The sequence below is a fragment of the Bombina bombina genome, chromosome 4, assembly GCF_027579735.1.
Source record: "Bombina bombina isolate aBomBom1 chromosome 4, aBomBom1.pri, whole genome shotgun sequence".
NCBI classification, from domain to species: domain Eukaryota; kingdom Metazoa; phylum Chordata; class Amphibia; order Anura; family Bombinatoridae; genus Bombina; species Bombina bombina.
In genome coordinates, this window is record NC_069502.1 from 528,174,318 (window position 1) to 528,197,249 (window position 22,932).

The 22,932-nt window shown below is 40.3% G+C and overlaps 1 protein-coding gene across 3 annotated transcripts in view; it reads left to right on the plus strand.

Moving 5' to 3' along the window:
* Window positions 1-22,932, plus strand: part of SENP6 (SUMO specific peptidase 6) — a 611,027-nt gene that overhangs the window by 394,576 nt on the left and 193,519 nt on the right. For all 3 annotated transcript variants that reach the window (XM_053710452.1, XM_053710454.1, XM_053710455.1), the window contains one exon: window positions 18,029-18,148. In XM_053710452.1, coding sequence (XP_053566427.1) covers window positions 18,029-18,148 — 120 coding nt within the window. The remainder of the gene's footprint in view (window positions 1-18,028; window positions 18,149-22,932) is intronic.

The window sequence follows — 22,932 nt, forward strand, 5'->3', positions numbered from 1 at the left end:
AATCATGCCAGTTCCTTTTCAGGATCAAGGTCTGGGGTTTTATTCAAATCTATTCATTGTCCCAAAGAAGGAAAATTCATTCAGGCCAGTTCTGTATCTGAAAATTTTGAATCGTTCTGTAAGAGTACCAACTTTCAAGATGGTGACTATAAGGACTATTCTGCCTTTTGTTCAGCAAGGATATTATATGTCTACAATAGACTTGCAGGATGCTTGCCTTCATATTCCGATTAATCCAGTTCCTGAGATTCTCTTTTCTAGAAAATCATTACCAATTTGTTGCTCTTCCATTTGGCCTAGCAACAGCTCCAAGAATCTTTTCAAAGGTTCTAGGTGCCCTACTCTCTGTAATCAGAGAACAGGGTATTGCAGTGTTTCCTTATTTGGACAATATCTTGGTACTAGCTCAGTCTTTACGTTCTGCAGAATCTCACACAAATCAACTAGTGTTGTTTCTTTGAAAAACATGGTTGTAGGATCAATTTACCAAAAAGTTCTTTGATTCCTCAGACAAGGGTCACCTTTTTAGGTTTCCAGATAGATTCAGTGTCCATGACTCTGTCTCTAACAGAAAAGAGACGCTTGAAATTGGTTGCAGCTTGTCGGCACCTTCAGTCTCAGTCATTCCCTTCAGTGGCTATGTGCATGGAAGTTTTAGGCCTCATGACTGCAGCATCGGACGCAATTCCTTTTGCTTATTTTCGCATGAGACCTCTCCAGCTTTGTATGCTAAATCAATGGTGCAGGGATTATACAAAGATATCACAATTAATATCCTTAAATCCCAATGTACGACGCTCTCTGACGTGATGGTTCAATCACCAACGTTTAGTTCAAGGGGCTTCTTTTGTTCGATCAACCTGGACTGTGATAACTACAGATGCAAGTATTTCGGGTTGGGGAGCTGTTTGGGGATCTCTGACTGCTCAAGGGGTCTGGAAATCTCAAGAGGCGAGATTACCAATCAATATTTTAGAACTCCGTGCAATTTTCAGAGCTCTTCAGTTTTGGCCTCTGTTAAAGAGAACCGTTCATTTGCTTCCTGACAGACAATATCACAACTGTGGCATATGTCAATCATCAAGGTGGGACTCACAGTCCTTAAGCCATGAAAGAAGTATCTTGGATACTTGCTTGGGCGGAATCCAGCTCCTGTCTAATCTCTAATCAGCATGGCAACACAGGTTTTGGTATGCAGATCTTGTTTGGATGTCCAGTTGCCAACCTTGGCCACTTCCGTTAAGGCCAGACCTACTGTCTCAAGTCCATTTTTCCATCAGGATCTCAAATCATTAAATTTGAAGTTATGGAAATTGAGCGCTTAGTACTAAGTCATAGAGGTTTCTCTGACTCAGTGATTAATACTATGTTACAAGCTCGTAAATCTGTTTCCAGGAAGATTTACTATCGAGTTTGGAAGACTTACATTTCATGGTGTTCTTCTCATAAATTCTCTTGGCATTCTTTTAGAATTCCTAGAATTTTACAGTTTCTTCAGGATGGTTTGGATAAAGGTTTGTCTGCAAGTTCCTTGAAGGGACAAATCTCTGCTCTTTCAGTTTTATTCCACTCAGGATGTGTCCTCCCTTCCGATCATTATTTTGGAACTCAGGGCAATCTTCAATGCCTTAAAGGCTTGGCCCCTTCTGGGTTCGTCCTAGTTTATCAGATTTCAATCAGACAACATAACCTTGGTTGCCTATATCAACCATCAAGGGGGAATGAGGAGCGGACGGAGACTCACAAATGTACGCTGTCAGCGATCCACATTCCGAGTGTGGTCAACTGAGAAGCAGACTTCCTCAGCGGGCAATCCTTTCACCCAGGGGAGCGGTCTCTTCACCCCGAGGTGTTTGCAGAGATATGCAGCGAGTGGGGGACACCGGAGATAGATCTCATGGCATCCCGTCTCAATACCAAGCTACACAGGTGTACGGGTCGAGGTCAAGGGATCCTCAGGCGCAATTGATAGATGCCCTATCAGTACCATGGTGGTTCCGACTCATATATCTTTTTTCTCCATTACCGCTTCTCCCTTGTGTGGTGGCTCGAGGGAGGTCTTGGTTTGCGGATCTGGTGGGGATGTCCTCATCTCCTCAGTGGAGGTTACCTTGTTGCAGAGATCTGCTGATACAGGGTTCCTTCGTTCATCAAAATCTAGATTCTCTGAGGATGACTTGGTGGAGATTGAATGCTTAGTCTTAGCCAAGAGAGGGTTTTCTGAGAGTGTTATCGACACTGGTTCAAGCTTGTAAGCCAGTTACTCGTATCTACCATGAAGTATGGAGGTCTTACTTGTACTGGTGTGAGGAGTGTGGCTTCTCCTAGCATAAGGTTAAGGTTGCCAGAATTTTATCTTTTCTCCAGGATGGACTGGAGAAGGGCCTATCTGCTAGTTCCCTGAAGGGACAGATATCAGCCCTGTTGGTGTTACTGCACAAAAGATTGGCAGTTCTTCTGTATGTGCAGTCCTTTGTTAAGGCTCTGACTAGGATCAGACCCGTGTTTAGATCTGGGGCTCTGCCTTGGAGCCTCACTCTTGTTCTTAGTGTTTTGCAGCAGGCTCCGTTTGAGCCTATGCATACTCTTGACATTAAATTGTTATCTTGGAAGGTTCTTTTTTTTTTTGTTGGCTATTGCCTCTCTGCGCAGAGTTTCTGAGATCTCTGCTTTGCAATGTGATCCCCCTTATCTGTTTTTTCATGCTGATAAGGTGAGTTTATGCACTAAACTAGGGTTCCTCCCTAAGGTTGTGTCAAATCGTAACATTAATCAAGAAATTGTTGTTCCTTCCTTGTGTCCTAATCCTCCTTCAGAGAAGGAACGTTTGCTTCACAATCTAGATGTGATTCATGCTTTGAAGTTTTATCTTCAGACTACTAAGGAATTCAGACCATCTGCCTCTTTGTTTGTCATCTATACGGTGAAGCGTAAGGGGCAGAAGGCTACTACGACTTCTCTGTCTTTCTGTTTGAGGAGAGTCATCTGCTTAGTTTATCAGACAGCGGGATGACAGCCTCCTGAAAAAATAACGGCTCATTCCACTAGAGTTTGATGTGTTTGCTTCGGCTGAAGCAGCTTTCGGTAGAAAAGTTTTGCAGGCTGTGGTGCCCTCAGATTAGTGTCCGCCTCTTTTTTCTGTTGTCTCCTATTATTCATTCAGTGTCCTCTGGAGCTTGGGTATAGTTTTGGCAACAGTAAGGAATGACGTTGTGGAGTCTCCCTGCCTTATGGAAGGAAAATTATAATTTATGCTTACCAGATAAATTCCTTTCTTTCCTGGCAGGGAGAGTCCACAACTTAATTCCTTATTGTTGGGAAAACTATACCCAAGCTCCAGAAGACTATTGTACTATTAAATAGATGATGGTATAGAGGTGCAACCTTAGTGTTTGTTATTTTTACAGTGCTTGGATGCCTGGACCCAACCAGTTTTAATAATCCTGCATTCTCATCCTTGAAGCATAATTAAACTGATGATAAACTCTGGCTAGCAGTGATTGTGGGCAACAGGTTAATAGATCCAGAAATGCCCCAGTAAATCTAGATTTTTAGTATGTTCCAGTCCCAGCATATGAAAAAAAACCTCTTGTGTTAAGCCTCTGCTAAAGCCTCTGTGTATGCATGGGGGAAATTAAACATGTTCCAAACTGTGCAAAACTATTGAGATGCCTTGCTTCATCACCCCTTCTCGTGGATTCCCTTTACTTGACACCTGTCTACACACTGATAAACTTCAGTGTAACAGAAGACCACATAATACTGCAGAAAGAACATACTATAAGCAATGAGACTAATGCCACAGCGACCTCTGTTGTGGAAATACTGCACTGCACACAATATTCCTAAACTATGTACAGACTAAATTGATCAAGGGACAAGCTTAAAAGGCACAGGGACAGGAAACCAAAAAACGTGACTGTCCCAGGAATACGGAACAGTATGAAGGCTGCATCTGCATGTGTGAGCATAGTTATAGTTGTTGGTTCTTCTTTTCACACACACACACACACACACACACACACACACACACACACACACACACACACACACACACACACACATATATATATATATATATATATATATATATATATATGTTGATTGGAGTAGCCGTGTTAGTCCAGAGCTTTAGATATCAAAATAACAAGAGTATTGCATTGAGCAATGATACTTTCTTTCATGTAATTAGCAAGAGTCCATGAGCTAGTGACGTATGGGATATACATTCCTACCAGGAGGGGCAAAGTTTCCCAAACCTTAAAATGCCTATAAATACACCCCTCACCACACCCACAATTCAGTTTTACAAACTTTGCCTCCTATGGAGGTGGTGAAGTAAGTTTGTGCTAGATTCTACGTTGATATGCGCTCCGCAGCAGGTTTGAGCCCGGTTTTCCTCTCAGCGTGCAGTGAATGTCAGAGGGATGTGAGGAGAGTATTGCCTATTTGAATGCAATGATCTCCTTCTACGGGGTCTATTTCATAGGTTCTCTGTTATCGGTCGTAGAGATTCATCTCTTACCTCCCTTTTCAGATCGACGATATACTCTTATATATATATACCATTACCTCTGCTGATTTTCGTTTCAGTACTGGTTTGGCTTTCTACAACATGTAGATGAGTGTCCTGGGGTAAGTAAGTAAGCTTATTTTCTGTGACACTCTAAGCTATGGTTAGGCACTTTTTTATAAAGTTCTAAATATATGTATTCAAACATTTATTTGCCTTGACTCAGGATGTTCAACATTCCTTATTTTCAGACAGTCAGTTTCATACTTGGGATAAATGCATTTGTTTCAATCATTTTTTCTTACCTTAAAAAATTTGACTTTTTCCCTGTGGGCTGTTAGGCTCGCGGGGGCTGAAAATGCTTCATTTTATTGCGTCATTCTTGGCGCTGACTTTTTTGGCGCAAATTTTTTTTTCTGTTTCCGGCGTCATACGTGTCGCCGGAAGTTGCGTCATTTTTTTACTTTTTTTGCGTCAAAAGTGTCGGCGTTCCGGATGTGGCGTCATTTTTGGCGCCAAAAGCATTTAGGCGCCAAATAATGTGGGCGTCTTTTTTGGCGCTAAAAAATATGGGCGTCATTTTTGTCTCCACATTATTTAAGTCTCATTATTTATTGCTTCTGGTTGCTAGAAGCTTGTTCACTGGCATTTTTTTCCCATTCCTGAAACTGTCATTTAAGGAATTTGATCAATTTTGCTTTATATGTTGTTTTTTCTTTTACATATTGCAAGATGTTCCACGTTGCAACTGAGTCAGAAGATACTTCAGGAAAATCGCTGCCCAGTGCTGGAGCTACCAAGCTAAGTGTATCTGCTATAAACTTTTGGTATCTGTTTCTCCAGCTGTTGTTTGTATTGCATGTCATGACAAACTTATTAATGCAGATAAAATTTCCTTTAGTACTGTTACATTACCTGTTGCTGTTCCGTCAACATCTAATTTTCAGAGTGTTCCTGATAACATAAGAGATTTTATTTTTTAAATCCATTAAGAAGGCTATGTCTGTTATTTCTCCTTCTAGTATACATAAAAGTCTTTTAAAACTTCTCTTTTTTCAGATGAATTTTTAAATGAACATCATCATTCTGATACTGATAATGGTTCTTCTGGTTCAGAGGTTTCTGTCTCAGAGGTTGATGCTGATAAATCTTTGTATTTGTTCAAGATGGAATTTATTCGTTCTTTACTTAAAGAAGTATTAATTGCATTAGAAATAGAGGATTCTGGTCCTCTTGATACTAAATCTAAACGTTTAAATAAGGTTTTTAAATCTCCTGTAGTTATTCCAGAAGTGTTTTCTCTCCCTGATGCTATTTCTGAAGTAATTTCCAGGGAATGGAATAATTTGGGTAATTCATTTACTCCTTCTAAACGTTTAAGCAATTATATCCTGTGCCATCTGACAGATTAGAGTTTTGGGACAAAATCTCTAAGGTTAATGGGGCTGTCTCTACTCCTGCTAAACGTACTACTATTCCTATGGCAGATAGTACTTCATTTAAGGATCCTTTAGATATGAAAATTGAATCCTTTCTAAGAAAAGCTTACTTATGTTCAGGTAATCTTCTTAGACCTGCTATATTTTTAGCGGATGTTGCTGCAGCTTCAACTTTTTGGTTAGAAGCTTTAGCGCAACAAGTAACAGATCATAATTTTATAGCATTATTATTATGCTAATAATTTTTTTTGTGATACCATCTTTTGATATCATTAGAGTTGATGTCAGGTATATGTCTCTAGCTATTTTAGCTAGAAAAGCTTTATGGCTTAAAACTTGGAATGCTGATTTGTCTTCTAAGTCAACTTTGCTTTCCCTTTCTTTCCAGGGTAATAAATTATTCGATTTTCAGTTGGATTCTATTATCTCAACTGTTACTGGAGGGAAGGGAACTTTTTTTACCAAAGGATAAAAAATCTAAGGTAAATTTAGGTCTAATAATCATTTTCGTTCCTTTCCTCATAACAAGGAACAAAAGCCTGATCCTTCATCCTCAGGAGCGGTATCAGTTTGGAAACCATTTCCAGTTTGGAATATATCCAAGCCTTATAGAAACCTATAGCCAGCTCCTAAATACCCATGAAGGTGCGGCCCTCATTCCAGCTCAGCTGGTATGGGGCAGTTTACGTTTTCTTCAAGGAAATTTGGATCAATTCCGTTCACAATCTCTGGTTTCAGAACATTGTTTCAGAAAGGTACAGAATTGGCTTCAAGTTAAGGCCTCCTGCAAAGAGATTTTTTTCTTTCCTGTGTCCCAGTAAACACAGCAAAGGCTCAGCATTTCTGAAATGTGTTTCAGATCTAGAGTTGGCTGGAGTAATTATGCCAGTTCCAGTTCTGGAACAGGGGCTGGGGTTTTATTCTATCTCTTCATTGTACCAAAGAAGGTCAATTCCTTCAGACCAGTTCCGGATCTATCTATATTGAATCATTATGTAAGGATACCAACATTCAAGATGGTAACTGTAGGACTATCCTGCCTTTTGTTTAGCAAGGGCATTATATGTCTACAATAGATTTACAGGATGTATATCTGCATATTCCGATTCATCCAGATCACTTTTAGTCTCTGAGATTCTCTTTTTAGACAAGCATTACCAGTTTTGTGGCTGTACCGTTTGGCCTAGCGTCAGCTCCAAGAATTTTTTTCAAAGGTTCTCGGTGCCCTTCTGTCTGTAATCAGAGAACAGGGTTTTGGACGATATCTTGGTACTTGCTCAGTCTTCTCATTTTCGCAGAATCTCATACGAATCGACTTGTGTTGTTTCTTCAAGATCATGGTTGGAGGATCAATTTACCATTCAGTTCATTGTTTCCTCAGACAAGGGTAACCTTTTTAGGTTTCCAGATAGATTCAGTGTCTATGACTCTGTCCTTGTCAGATAAGAGAAGTTTAACATTGATATCAGCTTGTCAAAACCTTCAGTCACAATCATTCCCTTTGGTAGCCTTATGCATGGAAATTTTAGGTCTTAGGACTGCCGCATCGGATGCGATCTCCTTTGCTCGTTTTCACATGCGACCTCTTCAGCTCTGTATGCTGAACCAGTGGTGCAGGGATTACACAAAGATATCTCAATTAATATCTTTAAACCGATTATACGACACTCTCTGACATGGTGGACAGTTCACCATCGTTTAGTTCAGGGGGCTTCTTTGTTCTTCCGACCTGGACTATAATCTCAACAGATGCAAGTCTTACAGGTTGGGGAGCTGTGTGGGGGTCTCTGACGGCACAAGGGGTTTGGGAATCTCAGGAGGTGAGATTACCGATCAATATTTTGAACTCCGTGCAATTTTCAGAGCTCTTCAGTCTTGGCCTCTTCTGAAGAGAGAGTTGTTCATTTGTTTTCAGATAGACAATGTCACAGCTGTGGCATACATCAATCATCAAGGAGGGACTCACAGTCCTCTGGCTATGAAAGAAGTATCTCGAATTTTGGTTTGGGCGGAATCCAGCTCCTGTCTAATCTCTGCGGTTCATATCCCAGGTATAGACAATTGGGAAGCGGATTATCTCAGTAGCCAAACGTTGCATCCGGGCGAATGGTCTCTTCACCCAGAGGTATTTCTTCAGATTGTTCAAATGTGGGAATTCCCAGAAATAGATCTGATGGCTTCTCATCTAAACAAGAAACTTCCCTGGTATCTGTCCAGATCCCGGGATCCTCGGGCGGAAGCAGTGGATATATTATCACTTCCTTGGAAGTATCATCCTGCCTATATCTTTCCGCCTCTAGTTCTTCTTCCAAGAGTATTCTCCAAGATTCTAAAGGAATGCTCGTTTGTCCTGCTGGTAGCTCCAGCATGGCCTCACAGGTTTTGGTATGCGGATCTTGTCCGGCTGGCCTCTTGCCAGCTGTGGACTCTTCCGTTAAGACCAGACTTTCTGTCGCAAGGTCCTTTTTTCCATCAGGATCTCAAATCCTTAAATTTTAAGGTATGGAGTTTGAACGCTTGATTCTTGGTCAAAGAAGGTTTCTCTGACTCTGTGATTAATACTATGTGACAGACTCGTAAATCTGTATCTAGAGAGATATATTATAGAGTCTGGAAGACTTATATTTCTTAGTGTCTTTCTTTTTGAATACCGAGAATTTTTCAGTTTCTTCAGGATGGTTTAGATAAAGGTTTGTCCGCAAGTTCCTTGAAAGGACAAATCTCTGCTCTTTCTGTTCTTTTTTCACAGAAGGATTGCTAATCTTCCTGATATTTCATTGTTTTGTACAAGCTTTGGTTCGTATAAAACCTGTCATTCAGTCAATTTCTCCTTTTGAACCCATGCATTCTTTGGTCGTTATATTACTTTCTTGGAAAGTTTTGTTTCTTTTGGCCATCTCTTCTGCCAGAAGAGTCTCTGAATTATCTGCTCTTTCTTGTGAGTCTCCTTTTCTGATTTTTCATCAGGATAAGGCGGTGCTGCGAACTTCTTTTGAATTTTTTACCTAAGGTTGTGAATTCTAACAACCTTAGTAGAGAAATTGTGGTTCCTTCATTATGTCCTAATCCTATGAATTCTAAGGAGAAATCATTGCATTCTTTGGATGCTGTTAGAGCTTTGTATTATTATGTTTAAGCTACTAAGTCTTTCCGAAAGACTTCTAGTCTATTTGTCATCTTTTCCGGTTCTAGAAAAGGCCAGAAAGCTTCTGCCATTTCTTTGGCATCTTGGTTGAAATCTTTATTTCATCATGCCTATGTCGAGTCGGGTAAAATTCCGCCTCGAAGGATTACAGTTCATTCTACTAGGTCAGTTTCTACTTCCTGGGCTTTTAGGAATGAAGCTTCGATTGATCAGATTTGCAAAGCAGCAACTTGGTCCTCTTTGCATACTTTTTCTAAATTCTACCATTTTGATGTGTTTTCTTCTTCTGAAGCAGTTTTTGGTAGAAAAGTACTTCAGGCAGTGGTTTCAGTTTGAATCTTCTGCTTATGTTTTTCATTAAACTTTATTTTGGGTGTGGATTATTTTCAGCAGGAATTGGCTGACTTTATTTTATCCCTCCCTCTCTAGTGACTCTTGTGTGGAAAGATCCACATCTTGGGTAGTCATTATCCCATACGTCACTAGCTCATGGACTCTTGCTAATTACATGAAAGAAAACATAATTTATGTAAGAACTTACCTGATAAATTAATTTCTTTCATATTAGCAAGAGTCCATGAGGCCCGCCCTTTTTTGTGGTGGTTATGATTTTTTTGTATAAAGCACAATTATTCCAATTCCTTATTTTATATGCTTTCGCACTTTTTTCTTATCACCCCACTTCTTGGCTATTCGTTAAACTGAATTGTGGGTGTGGTGAGGGGTGTATTTATAGGCATTTTAAGGTTTGGGAAACTTTGCCCCTCCTGGTAGGAATGTATATCCCATACGTCACTAGCTCATGGACTCTTGCTAATATGAAAGAAATGAATTTATCAGGTAAGTTCTTACATAAATTATGTTTTTTTTATTGGACTAACTATACATTTATAAGTTGACAAGCTTTCGAAAAGTTTTGAAAGCTTGTCAACTTATAAATGTATAGTTAGTCCAATAAAAAAAGTATCAATGCTCAATGCAATACTCTTGTTTTATATATATATATATATATATATATATATATATATATATATATATATATATATATATATATATAAAATTAAAAAGTTTGTTGCCCTGTCCTCATTACCCCTGGACTCCCCAGCTTGGGTATTAGTTTCCCAGGAATAATGGCTTATGGACTCTCACCACCTTTATGAAAAAAATATATAATTTATGCTTGCCTGATAAATTAATCTGTCATGGTAGTGAGAGTCCACGAGACCCACCCATTTGTTATACTAGATTTTAATTTTAAAAAAAAATCTCTTTTCTTCTGTTATGTGTGATCAGTCCACGGGTCATCATTACTTCTGGGATATAACTCCTCCCCAACAGGAAATGCAAGAGGATTCACCCAGCAGAGCTGCATATAGCTCCTCCCCTCTACGTCAGTCCCAGTCATTCTCTTGCACCCAACGACTAGATAGGATGTGTGAGAGGACTATGGTGATTATACTTAGTTTTTATGACTTCAATCAAAAGTTTGTTATTTTACAATAGCACCGGAGCGTGTTATTACTTCTCTGGCAGAGTTTGAGGAAGAATCTACCAGAGTTTTTTACTATGATTTTAACCGGAGTAGTTAAGATCATATTGCTGTTCTCGGCCATCTGAGGGAGGTAAAAGCTTCAGATCAGGGGACAGCGGGCAGATGAATCTGCATTGAGGTATGTAGCAGTTTTTATTTTCTGAATGGAATTGATGAGAAAATCCTGCCATACCGTTATAATGACATGTATGTATACACTTCAGTATTCTGGGGATGGTATTTCACCGGAACTACTCTGTTAAAAGTCACTAATCCTTTTAATAAGTATTTATCATGTTAAACGTTTTTGCTGGAATGTAGAATCGTTTACATTTCTGAGGTACTGAGTGAATAAATATTTGGGCATTATTTTCCACTTGGCAGTTGTTTGGTTTTAATTGTGACAGTTTCGTTTCTCTTCACTGCTGTGTGTGAGGGGGAGGGGCCGTTTTTGGCGCTCTTTGCTACGCATCAAAAAATTCCAGTCAGTTACTCTTATATTTCCTGCATGATCCGGTTCATCTCTGACAGATCTCAGGGGTCTTCAAACTTCTTTGGAGGGAGGTAGATTCTCTCAGCAGAGCTGTGAGAATTTTATATTGACTGTGAATAAAAACGTTGCTCTGTAATTTAATTATTGTTATTTTACTAATGGGAACAAACCTTTGCTAAAAGTTGTGTTGTTTTAAAGTTTGATGCTATAACTGTTTTTCAGTTCATTGTTTCAACTGTCATTTAATCGTTTAGTACCTCTTTGAGGCACAGTACGTTTTTGCTAAAAAAGATTATAACCAAGTTGCAAGTTTATTGCTAGTGTGTTAAACATGTCTGACTCAGAGGAAGATATCTGTGTCATTTGTTCCAATGCCAAGGTGGAGCCCAATAGAAATTTATGTACTAACTGTATTGATGCTACTTTAAATAAAAGTCAATCTGTACAATTTGAACAAATTTCACCAAACAGCGAGGGGAGAGTTATGCCGACTAACTCGCCTCACGCGGCAGTACCTGCATCTCCCGCCCGGGAGGTGCGTGATATTATGGCGCCTAGTACATCTGGGCGGCCATTACAGATAACATTACAAGATATGGCTACTGTTATGACTGAAGTTTTGTCTAAATTACCAGAACTAAGAGGCAAGCGTGATCACTCTGGGGTGAGAACAGAGTGCGCTGACAATACTAGGGCCATGTCTGATACTGCGTCACAGCTTGCAGAGCACGGAGAGCTTCATTCTGTAGGTGACGGTTCTGATCCAAACAGATTGGATTCAGATATTTCAAATTTTAAATTTAAATTGGAGAACCTCCGTGTATTACTAGGGGAGGTCTTAGCAGCTCTCAATGATTGTAACACCGTTGCAATACCAGAGAAACTGTGTAGGTTGGATAAATACTTTGCGGTACCGGCGAGTACTGACGTTTTTCCTATACCTAAGAGACTAACTGAAATTGTTACTAAGGAGTGGGATAGACCCGGTGTGCCGTTCTCACCCCCTCCAATATTTAGAAAGATGTTTCCAATAGACACCACCACTCGGGACTTATGGCAAACGGTCCCTAAGGTGGAGGGAGCAGTTTCTACTTTAGCTAAGCGTACCACTATCCCGGTGGAGGATAGCTGTGCTTTTTCAGATCCAATGGATAAAAAATTAGAGGGTTACCTTAAGAAAATGTTTGTTCAACAAGGTTTTATATTGCAACCCCTTGCATGTATCGCGCCGATTACGGCTGCGGCAGCATTTTGGATTGAGTCTCTGGAAGAGAACCTTAGTTCATCTACGCTAGACGACATTACGGACAGGCTTAGAGTCCTTAAACTAGCTAATTCATTCATTTCGGAGGCCGTAGTACATTTAACCAAACTTACGGCTAAGAACTCAGGATTCGCCATACAGGCACGTAGGGCGCTGTGGCTAAAATCCTGGTCAGCTGATGTTACTTCTAAGTCCAAATTACTTAATATACCTTTCAAGGGGCAGTCTTTATTTGGGCCCGGTTTGAAAGAAATTATCGCTGACATTACAGGAGGTAAGGGCCACGCCCTACCTCAAGACAAAGCCAAAGCTAAGGCTAGACAGTCTAATTTTCGTCCCTTTCGGAATTTCAAAACAGGAGCAGCATCAACCTCCACTGCACCAAAACAGGAGGGAGCTGTTGCTCGTTACAGGCAAGGCTGGAAGCCTAACCAGTCCTGGAACAAGAGCAAGCAGGCCAGGAAACCTGCTGCTGCCCCAAAGACAGCATGAACCGAGAGCCCCCGATCCGGGACCGGATCTAGTGGGGGGCAGACTTTCTCTCTTCGCCCAGGCCTGGGCAAGAGATGTTCAGGATCCCTGGGCGCTAGAGATCATATCTCAGGGATACCTTCTAGACTTCAAATTATCTCCCCCAAGAGGGAGATTTCATCTGTCAAGGTTGTCAACAAACCAGATAAAGAAAGAAGCGTTTCTACGCTGTGTACAAGATCTGTTATTAATGGGAGTGATCCATCCGGTTCCGCGGTCGGAACAAGGACAAGGGTTCTACTCAAACCTGTTTGTGGTTCCCAAAAAAGAGGGAACTTTCAGGCCAATCTTAGATTTAAAGATTCTAAACAAATTCCTAAGAGTTCCATCGTTCAAAATGGAAACTATTCGGACAATCTTACCCATGATCCAAAAGGGTCAGTACATGACCACAGTGGATTTAAAAGATGCTTACCTTCACATACCGATTCACAAAGATCATCACCGGTATCTAAGGTTTGCCTTCTTAGACAGGCACTACCAGTTTGTAGCTCTTCCATTCGGATTGGCTACGGCTCCAAGAATCTTCACAAAGGTTCTGGGTGCCCTTCTGGCGGTACTAAGACCGCGAGGGATTTCGGTAGCTCCGTACCTAGACGACATTCTAATACAAGCTTCAAGCTTTCAAACTGCCAAGTCTCATACAGAGTTAGTTCTGGCATTTCTAAGGTCGCATGGATGGAAAGTGAACGAAAAGAAGAGTTCTCTTTTTCCTCTCACAAGAGTTCCATTCTTGGGGACTCTTATAGATTCTGTAGAAATGAAGATTTACCTGACAGAAGACAGGTTAACAAAGCTTCAAAATGCATGCCGTGTCCTTCATTCCATTCAACACCCGTCAGTAGCTCAATGCATGGAGGTGATCGGCTTAATGGTAGCGGCAATGGACATAGTACCTTTTGCACGCCTACACCTCAGACCGCTGCAATTGTGCATGCTAAGTCAGTGGAATGGGGATTACTCAGATTTGTCCCCTACTCTGAATCTGAATCAAGAGACCAGAAATTCTCTTCTATGGTGGCTTTATCGGCCACACCTGTCCAGGGGGATGCCATTCAGCAGGCCAGACTGGACAATTGTAACAACAGACGCCAGCCTACTAGGTTGGGGCGCTGTCTGGAATTCTCTGAAGGCTCAGGGACTATGGAATCAGGAGGAGAGTCTCCTTCCAATAAACATCCTGGAATTGAGAGCAGTTCTCAATGCCCTTCTGGCTTGGCCCCAATTAACAACTCGGGGGGTTCATCAGGTTTCAGTCGGACAACATCACGACTGTAGCTTACATCAACCATCAGGGAGGGACAAGAAGCTCCCTAGCAATGATGGAAGTATCAAAGATAATTCGCTGGGCAGAGTCTCACTCTTGCCACCTGTCAGCAATCCACATCCCGGGAGTGGAGAACTGGGAGGCGGATTTCTTGAGTCGCCAGACTTTTCATCCGGGGGAGTGGGAACTTCATCCGGAGGTCTTTGCCCAAATACTTCGACGTTGGGGCAAACCAGAGATAGATCTCATGGCGTCTCGCCAGAACACCAAACTTCCTCACTACGGGTCCAGATCCAGGGATCCGGGAGCGGTTCTGATAGATGCTTTGACAGCACCTTGGAACTTCGGGATGGCTTATGTGTTTCCACCCTTCCCGCTGCTTCCTCGATTGATTGCCAAAATCAAACAGGAGAGAGCATCAGTGATTCTAATAGCGCCTGCATGGCCACGCAGGACTTGGTATGCAGATCTAGTGGACATGTCATCCTGTCCGCCTTGGTCTCTACCTCTAAGACAGGACCTTCTGATACAGGGTCCATTCAAACATCAAAATCTAACTTCTCTGAAGCTGACTGCTTGGAAATTGAACGCTTGATTTTATCAAAACGTGGTTTTTCTGAGTCGGTTATTGATACCCTGATACAGGCTAGGAAGCCTGTTACCAGAAGGATTTACCATAAAATATGGCGTAAATACCTATACTGGTGCGAATCCAAAGGTTACTCCTGGAGTAAGGTTAGGATCGCTAGGATATTGTCCTTTCTACAAGAAGGTTTAGAAAAGGGTTTATCAGCTAGTTCATTAAAGGGACAGATTTCAGCTCTGTCCATCTTGTTACACAGGCGTCTGTCAGAAAATCCAGACGTCCAGGCCTTTTGTCAGGCTTTAGCTAGGATCAAGCCTGTGTTTAAAGCTGTTGCTCCGCCATGGAGTTTAAACTTAGTTCTTAACGTTTTACAGGGTGTTCCGTTTGAACCCCTTCATTCCATTGATATAAAATTGTTATCTTGGAAAGTTCTGTTTTTAATGGCTATTTCCTCGGCTCGAAGAGTCTCTGAGTTATCAGCCTTACATTGTGATTCTCCTTATCTGATTTTTCACTCAGACAAGGTAGTTCTGCGTACTAAACCTGGGTTCTTACCTAAGGTAGTCACTAACAGGAATATCAATCAAGAGATTGTTGTTCCATCCTTGTGTCCAAATCCTTCTTCAAAGAAGGAACGTCTTCTACACAATCTGGATGTAGTTCGTGCCCTCAAGTTCTACTTGCAGGCAACTAAAGATTTTCGCCAAACTTCTTCCCTGTTTGTCGTTTATTCTGGACAGAGGAGAGGTCAAAAAGCTTCTGCTACCTCTCTCTCTTTTTGGCTTCGTAGCATAATACGTTTAGCCTATGAGACTGCTGGACAGCAGCCTCCTGAAAGAATTACAGCTCACTCCACTAGAGCTGTGGCTTCCACTTGGGCCTTTAAGAATGAGGCCTCTGTTGAACAGATTTGCAAGGCTGCAACTTGGTCTTCGCTTCATACTTTTTCCAAATTTTACAAATTTGACACTTTTGCTTCTTCGGAGGCTATTTTTGGGAGAAAGGTTCTTCAGGCAGTGGTTCCTTCTGTGTAATGAGCCTGCCTATCCCTCCCGTCATCCGTGTACTTTTGCTTTGGTATTGGTATCCCAGAAGTAATGATGACCCGTGGACTGATCACACATAACAGAAGAAAACATAATTTATGCTTACCTGATAAATTCCTTTCTTCTGTTGTGTGATCAGTCCACGGCCCGCCCTGTTTTAAGGCAGGTAAATATCTTTTAAATTATACTCCAGTCACCACTTCACCCTTGGTTACTCCTTTCTCGTTGATTCTTGGTCGAATGACTGGGACTGACGTAGAGGGGAGGAGCTATATGCAGCTCTGCTGGGTGAATCCTCTTGCATTTCCTGTTGGGGAGGAGTTATATCCCAGAAGTAATGATGACCCGTGGACTGATCACACAACAGAAGAAAGGAATTTATCAGGTAAGCATAAATTATGTTTTTTTTCCCCCTGATTTTTTTTATGTCCTTTCCTACCTTTTCTTCTTTCTTGCTTGGCTATATGTCTGACTTGTTTACCAGTGAGGTTGGAGGATTCTTATGGGCTCTTGGAGTTATTCCTAGTGGCCAGGAGTGGAATTGCCAAGAGTAATGGTGCATGGACTTTCACCACCATGAAAGACAGAAATTTATCAGGATTTTTATTCCTTCACAAATTTGACTTTCCTTCATGCAAATTATTTGTATTTGCTATTGTACACACTATTATTGCTAAATTAACATAATAATTATTTTTACTATTTTTTTAAAATAAAATAATACTACTACTATAATGTACTTACACCTAGAGGACATTCAGAGAAACACTGTCTAAATACATTTTTATCATTCAAAATAATTTAATTAAAAATAAAGATTTAGAAAGCTTTAGAACATTTTTTATGCTAACTGATTGATTTTTTACATTTTGTCAAAGTACTTATATTTTATGTGAACAGTAAATTTGCTATATCATTCTATAGTTGTGCATATAAAAGGATGAATCTGGTGAAGAGGTCAAGTAGATGCACATTATATTACTTGTTTTCTTTTTCTTGTAAATAAAAAAAGGGGGCAAACTGTATTCAAACTTTTTCAGTATATTTGTATGGTTTTAAAGGGCCACTAAAGTCAAAATTAAAGTCTCATGATTCAGATAAAGCATAACATTTTTTATAATGGCACTTTCTCAGGCTCCAGCTCTTACTGAGCAAGAGTGTATAGTAAATTTGTATATGCATTTTGTAAGTGGCTGTCGCATGGTACAGGGGGAAGGAAAATTGGGTTGACTTTAACATTTTCCAGAAATTATTCCTAATGCTCATTTCAAATTCAAAGTAAGTGCTATTGCATTGTCTTTTTATTGTCTGTCAGTTATTCAGTTCTATTGTGTTTAGTGGTCATATCTCAAGATTGATTGTTTTTTTCCTAATTCCCTTAAACGGGATAGTAAAGTCAAAATTAAACTTATTTGCTTGTTCAATCAAATTTGCTTGTTCTATTGATATCCTTTGTTGAAGAGTAGGCTCAGGAGCAGCAATACTGAACACATCTCCCCAGTCTTCCCTAACAGGCCCCATTTTGAGTATATCTGAACTAGAGCACAGGTGAAACAATCAGCTGATTAGTAAACAGTTATTTTACCTGCTCTCACCCAAGGTAATCCTGAAAACCTGGCCTGTTGGGGAGGCCTGAGGACAGTTTTGAAAACCAGTGTCCTGAATCAGGAAAGTGTAATTTTGTCTTTCATTCAAACACATTTTTTGTAAACGTTTATTCCATGTATTAACCATTTGTTTAGTAAATGTAAAGGGTTATGAAACCCAAAATAAATGTGTGATTCAGACAGAGCATGCCATTTTAAACAAGTATCACATTTGTATCACATTAGCTTAGTTCTCAGGCATCTGGAGCACTACATGGCAGGAAATAGTTCTGCCATCTAGTGCTCTAGCAAATGGATAGCACTCTTGTAAAACTGCTGCCATATAGTGCTCCAGAAATGGTCCCGCTCCTAAGCATACGTCCCTGCTTTTCAACAAAAGATACCAAATTATGATAGAAGTGGTTTAAAATTGCATGCCCTATCTGAATCATAAAAGAAAAAGTGTGGGTTTCATATCCCTTTAACATGATCGCAATTTGTCTATGCCTTTTACTCTCCTGTTTCACAACATGACTAATATGATTTCCTCTTGTTTTGTCATTCATTGAGTTACCATTCATTTAAAAAAGAAAGAAAAAATCATTATTCTTTTTTTTTATTTATCAGATATTTGGTGCTTGAAAAACTTAGAAAAGATGCAGACAGGATCCATATTTTCAGTTCCTTTTTCTACAAGCGTCTAAATCAAAGAGAGAGAAGAAATCTCCAAGATACGGCAAACCTTACGTAAGAAAAATGCCTTTGTTAACAAACTGCTTCTTTTCTTGTAGTTCAGAAAATGTGAGACGTTAGTACACTTATTTTGTTAAATCGATAGTTGACCATTATTTGTTTTAGATATACAGTAGCATTATATTTCTTCACTCACAATAGAATCTGTTTAACCAGTTTAATCATGCACACTTCTAGACTGATTGACGAAATTTGGGTATTAACCCAGAGGTCTCCTCTGGCTTTCCTCCATGTCTTCAGACTGACTGTAAGAATAATTGGTGTTCTATTTTAAAAAAAAAAAAAAGGGATTTTCACTTCTTTCATAACTTGGTGATAGTCAACAAGCCATTATTCCTGGGATTCAACTCCTGGCCACTAGGAGGAGGGAAAGATTCCCAAAACTCCAAGAGTACTTAATCCATCCAACCTCTCTGTTATGCCAGTCTTATCTTTGCCTCCACAAGAGGAAGGTGAAGAATTGAGGTGAGATTGGAGTATGGGTCAATGACACAATTACACACTATGTGAGTTAGTCACAAGCCTGCCACATGTGTCAAGAGGACCTGTCCCTTAGCTTCCTCCTGTTTGGTCTTCGATATACTCCACACATAGATCCTCTGCTGTTGCTTGCACAGCACTAGATGGGCTCTTTACTTGACACAGTCGTTTCTGCAGCTTATAAGCATGGTAGAGTGGGTGTATCACAAGGTAAGTGACGATATTTCATGCCCTCATATAGCCCTCAGACCATTAGCAGGTGCACCATTCATGAGGTACACCATATACAGGGGATAATGTCATATACAGACATATCACTTTACACACTAGACTGTATTACTCATGTAGTCTAGAAGTTTAAAAGGACAGTAAAGTCAGAATTAAACTTTCATGATTCAGATAGAGGATGCTATTTTAAACAACTTTCCAGTTTAATTCTGTTATCAAATTTGGTTTGTTCTCTTGGTATCTTTTATTGAAAAGTAAAACTAGGTAAGCTCATAAGAGCTCAGGATATTTATATATACATTGTATAACAAAGCTACAAATAATGCTGTAAAACACTGCTGCCATAGAATACTAGACATGTGCACACTCTTGAGCTCTTATGAGCCTACCTAGTTTTACTCTTCAATAAGAGATACAAAGAGAACAAAGCAAATTTGATAACAAAAATTGGAAAGTTGTTTAAAATTGCTTGCTTTTTCTGAATCATGAAAGCTTAATTTTTACTTTACTCTCTCTTTAAGTGATATACTTTTCTTCTTAAACGGGGAGAGTCCACAGCTGCATTCAATACTTTTGGGAAATACAGAACCTGGCCACCAGGAGGAGGTAAAGACACCCCAGCCAAAGGCTTAAATACCTTACCCACTTTTCTCTTGTTAAGTGTATCCAGTCCATGGATCATCCATTACTTATGGAATATATTCTCCTTCCCAACAGGAAGTTGCAAGAGTCCACCCACAGCAAAGCTGCTATATAGCTCCTCCCCTAACTGCCATATTCAGTCATTCTCTTGCAAGCCTCAACATAGATAGGAGGTCGTGAGAGTCTGTGGTGATTTATACTTAGTTTATTCTTCAATCAAAAGTTTGTTATTTTTAAATGGCACCGGAGTGTGCTGTTTTTCTCAGGCATTATTTGGAAGAAGAATCTGCCTGCGTTTTTCTATGATCTTAGCAGACGTAACTGAGATCCATTTGCTGTTCTCACACATTCTGAGGAGTGAGGTACTTCAGAGGGGGAATGGCGTGCAGGTTTTCCTGCAGATAAGGTACGTGCAGTAAAATATTTTTCTAGGAATGGAATTGACTAAGAATATACTGCTGATACCGAAGTAATGTAAGTAAAGCCTTAAATGCAGTGATAGCGACTGGTATCAGGCTTATTAATAGAGATACATACTCTTATAAAAATGTGTTTTAAAACGTTTGCTGGCATGTTTAATCGTTTTTTAACGTACATTGGTGATAACACTGTAATGTTGGTATAGCCTTAAATGCAGTAAAAGCGACTGGTATCAGGCTTATTAATAGAGATACATACTCTTGTAAAAATGTGTTTTAAAACTTTTTCTGGCATGTTTAATTGTTTTTTAACATATGTTTGGTGATAAAACTTATTGTGGCCTAAGTTTTTTCCACATGGCTGGCTTAAATTTTGCATAGAAACAGTTAACTGAAGCTTCCCACTGTTGTAATATGAGTGGGAGGGGCCTAATTTAGCGCTTTTTTGCGCAGTTAAAATTACAAAATGAATTATCCAGATTCCCTCAGCAGTCCCATGAATACTACAGGACATTTCTAAAGGGCTAAAAAGACTTCCAAAATCGTTTATAGGGAAGGTAATCCACAGCTCTGCTGTGGCAGTTTTGTTGTGTCTGTTTTTAAAAACGTCTATGTCGTTTTTTTTTTTTAATCTGTTTTTTGCATTAAGGGGTTAATCATCCATTTGCAAGTGGGTGCAATGCTCTGTTACCTTATTACATGTACTGTAAAAACTGCGTTTGTTTTACTGCCTTTTTTCACTGTTTTTCAAATTTTGACAAAATTTGTTTCTCTTAAAGGCACAGTAACGTTTTATATATTTGCTTGTTAACTTGATTTAAAGTGTTTTCCAAGCTTATTAGTCTCATTATTAGTCTGTTCTAACATGTCTGACATAGAGGAAGCTCTGTGTTCATTATGTTTTAAAGCCATGGTGGAACCCCATCTTAGAATGTGTACCAGATGTACTGATTTCATGTTAAACAATAAAGATCTTTTTTTGTCTTTAAAAACATTATCACCAGAGGATTCTGTCGTGGGGGTAGTTATGCCGACTAACTCTCCCCACGTGTCAGACCTTTTGACTCCCGCTTTAGGGACTCACGCTCAAATGGCGCCAAGTGCATCAAGGGCACCCATAGCGTTTATTTTACCAGGGGATTCTGTCGAGGGGAAAGTTATGCCGATTAACTCTCCCCACGTGTCAGACCCTTCGACTCCCGCTTCAGGGACTCACGCTCAAATGGCGCCAAGTACATCAAGGGCGTCCATAGCGTTTATTTTACAAGACATGGCAAAGGTGGTGAATAATACTCTGGCAGCAGTATTAGTCAGACTACCTGAAATTAAAGGAAAGCAGATAGCTCTGGGGGTAGATACAGAGCATACAGACGCTTTAAGAACCATGTATGATACTACCTCACAATATGCTTAGTCTGTGGGTGATTTTTTTGACTCAGGGAAGATGATTTAACCTGATTCTGATATTTCTACATTTAAAATTTATGCTTGAGAACCTCCACTTGTTGCTCAGGGAGGCTTTGGCTGCTCTGAATGAATGTGTACAATCGCAGGGCCAGAGAAATTGTGTAGACTGGATAAATAATATGCAGTGCCGGTGTGTACTGATGTTTTTCCAATACCTAAAGAGGTTTACTAAAAATGTTTTTAATAAGGAATGGGATAGACCAGGTGTGCCGTTCTCTTCCCCTCCTATTTTTTAGAAGAATGTTTTCTAATAGTTACCCCCACACGGGACTTCTGGCAGACAGTTCCTAAGGTGGAGAGAAGAGTTTCTACTCTAGCTAAGCGTACCACTACCTCTGGCGAGGACAGTTGTGCTTTTTAGATCCAATGGATAAAAAATGTTTATTCAACAGGGTTTTATCCTGCAGCCCCTTGCATACATTGCTTCTGTCACTGCTGCTGCGGCGTTCTGGGTTGAGTCTCTTGATGAGGCTTTACAGTTAGCGACTCCATTGGATGAATATATTTGACAAGCTCATGCTAGCCAATTCCTTTGTTTTCTGATGCCTTTGTTCATTTGACTAGACTAACGGCTAAGAATTCTGTTTTTTACTATACTGGCGCGCACAGCTCGATGGCATATATCATGGTCAGCAGTCGTGACTTTGATAAATAAGCTACTTAACTTCCCTTCAAGGGGCAGACCCTATTCGGGCCTGGTGTGAAGGAGATTATTGCTTATATCACTGGAGGAAAAGGTCATGCCCTTCCTCAGGATAGGAATCAAGGGCCAAAAAAGGTCTAATTTTCGTGCCTTTTAAAACTTCAGGGCAGGTGTAGCATCCACTTCCTCTAAGGCAAAACAAGATGGAATTTTTGCTCAGTCCAAGGCGGTCTGGAGACAATTGGACCTGGAACAAAGATAAGCAGGCCAATGAGCCTGCTGCTGCCTCTAAGGCAGCATGAAGGAACGGACCCCTATCCGGTAACGGATCCTATAGGGGGCAGACTTTCATTCTTCGCCCGGGCGTGGGCAAGAGATGCCCAGGATCCCTAGGCATTGGAATTTATATCCCAGAGATATCTTCTGGATTCAAAGATCCCCCCCCCCCCCCCAAAAAAAAGGGGAGATTTCGCTTTTCACAATTATCTGCAAACCAGATAAAGAAGGAGGCATTCTTACATTGTGTACGAGATCCATCCAGTTCCAAGTGAGGAACAGGGACAGAGTTTTTACTCAAATCTGTTTGTGGTTCCAAGGTGAGGGAACCTTCAGACCTATTTTGGATCTAAAGATCTTAAACAAATTCCTCAGAATTCCGTCATTTAAGATGGAAACTATTCGTACCATCTTAACTATGATCCAGGAGAGTCAATAGAGGACTACAATGGATTTGAAGGATGCTTATCCTCACATGGTGATGCATAAAGATCACTTTCGTTTTTCAGGTTTGCCTTTCTAGACAGGCATTACCAGTTTGTAGCTCTTTCCTTTGGGATATCTACAGCCCCAAGAATCTTTATGGAGGTTCTGGGGTCGCTTTGGCGGTCCTTAGGCCGCGG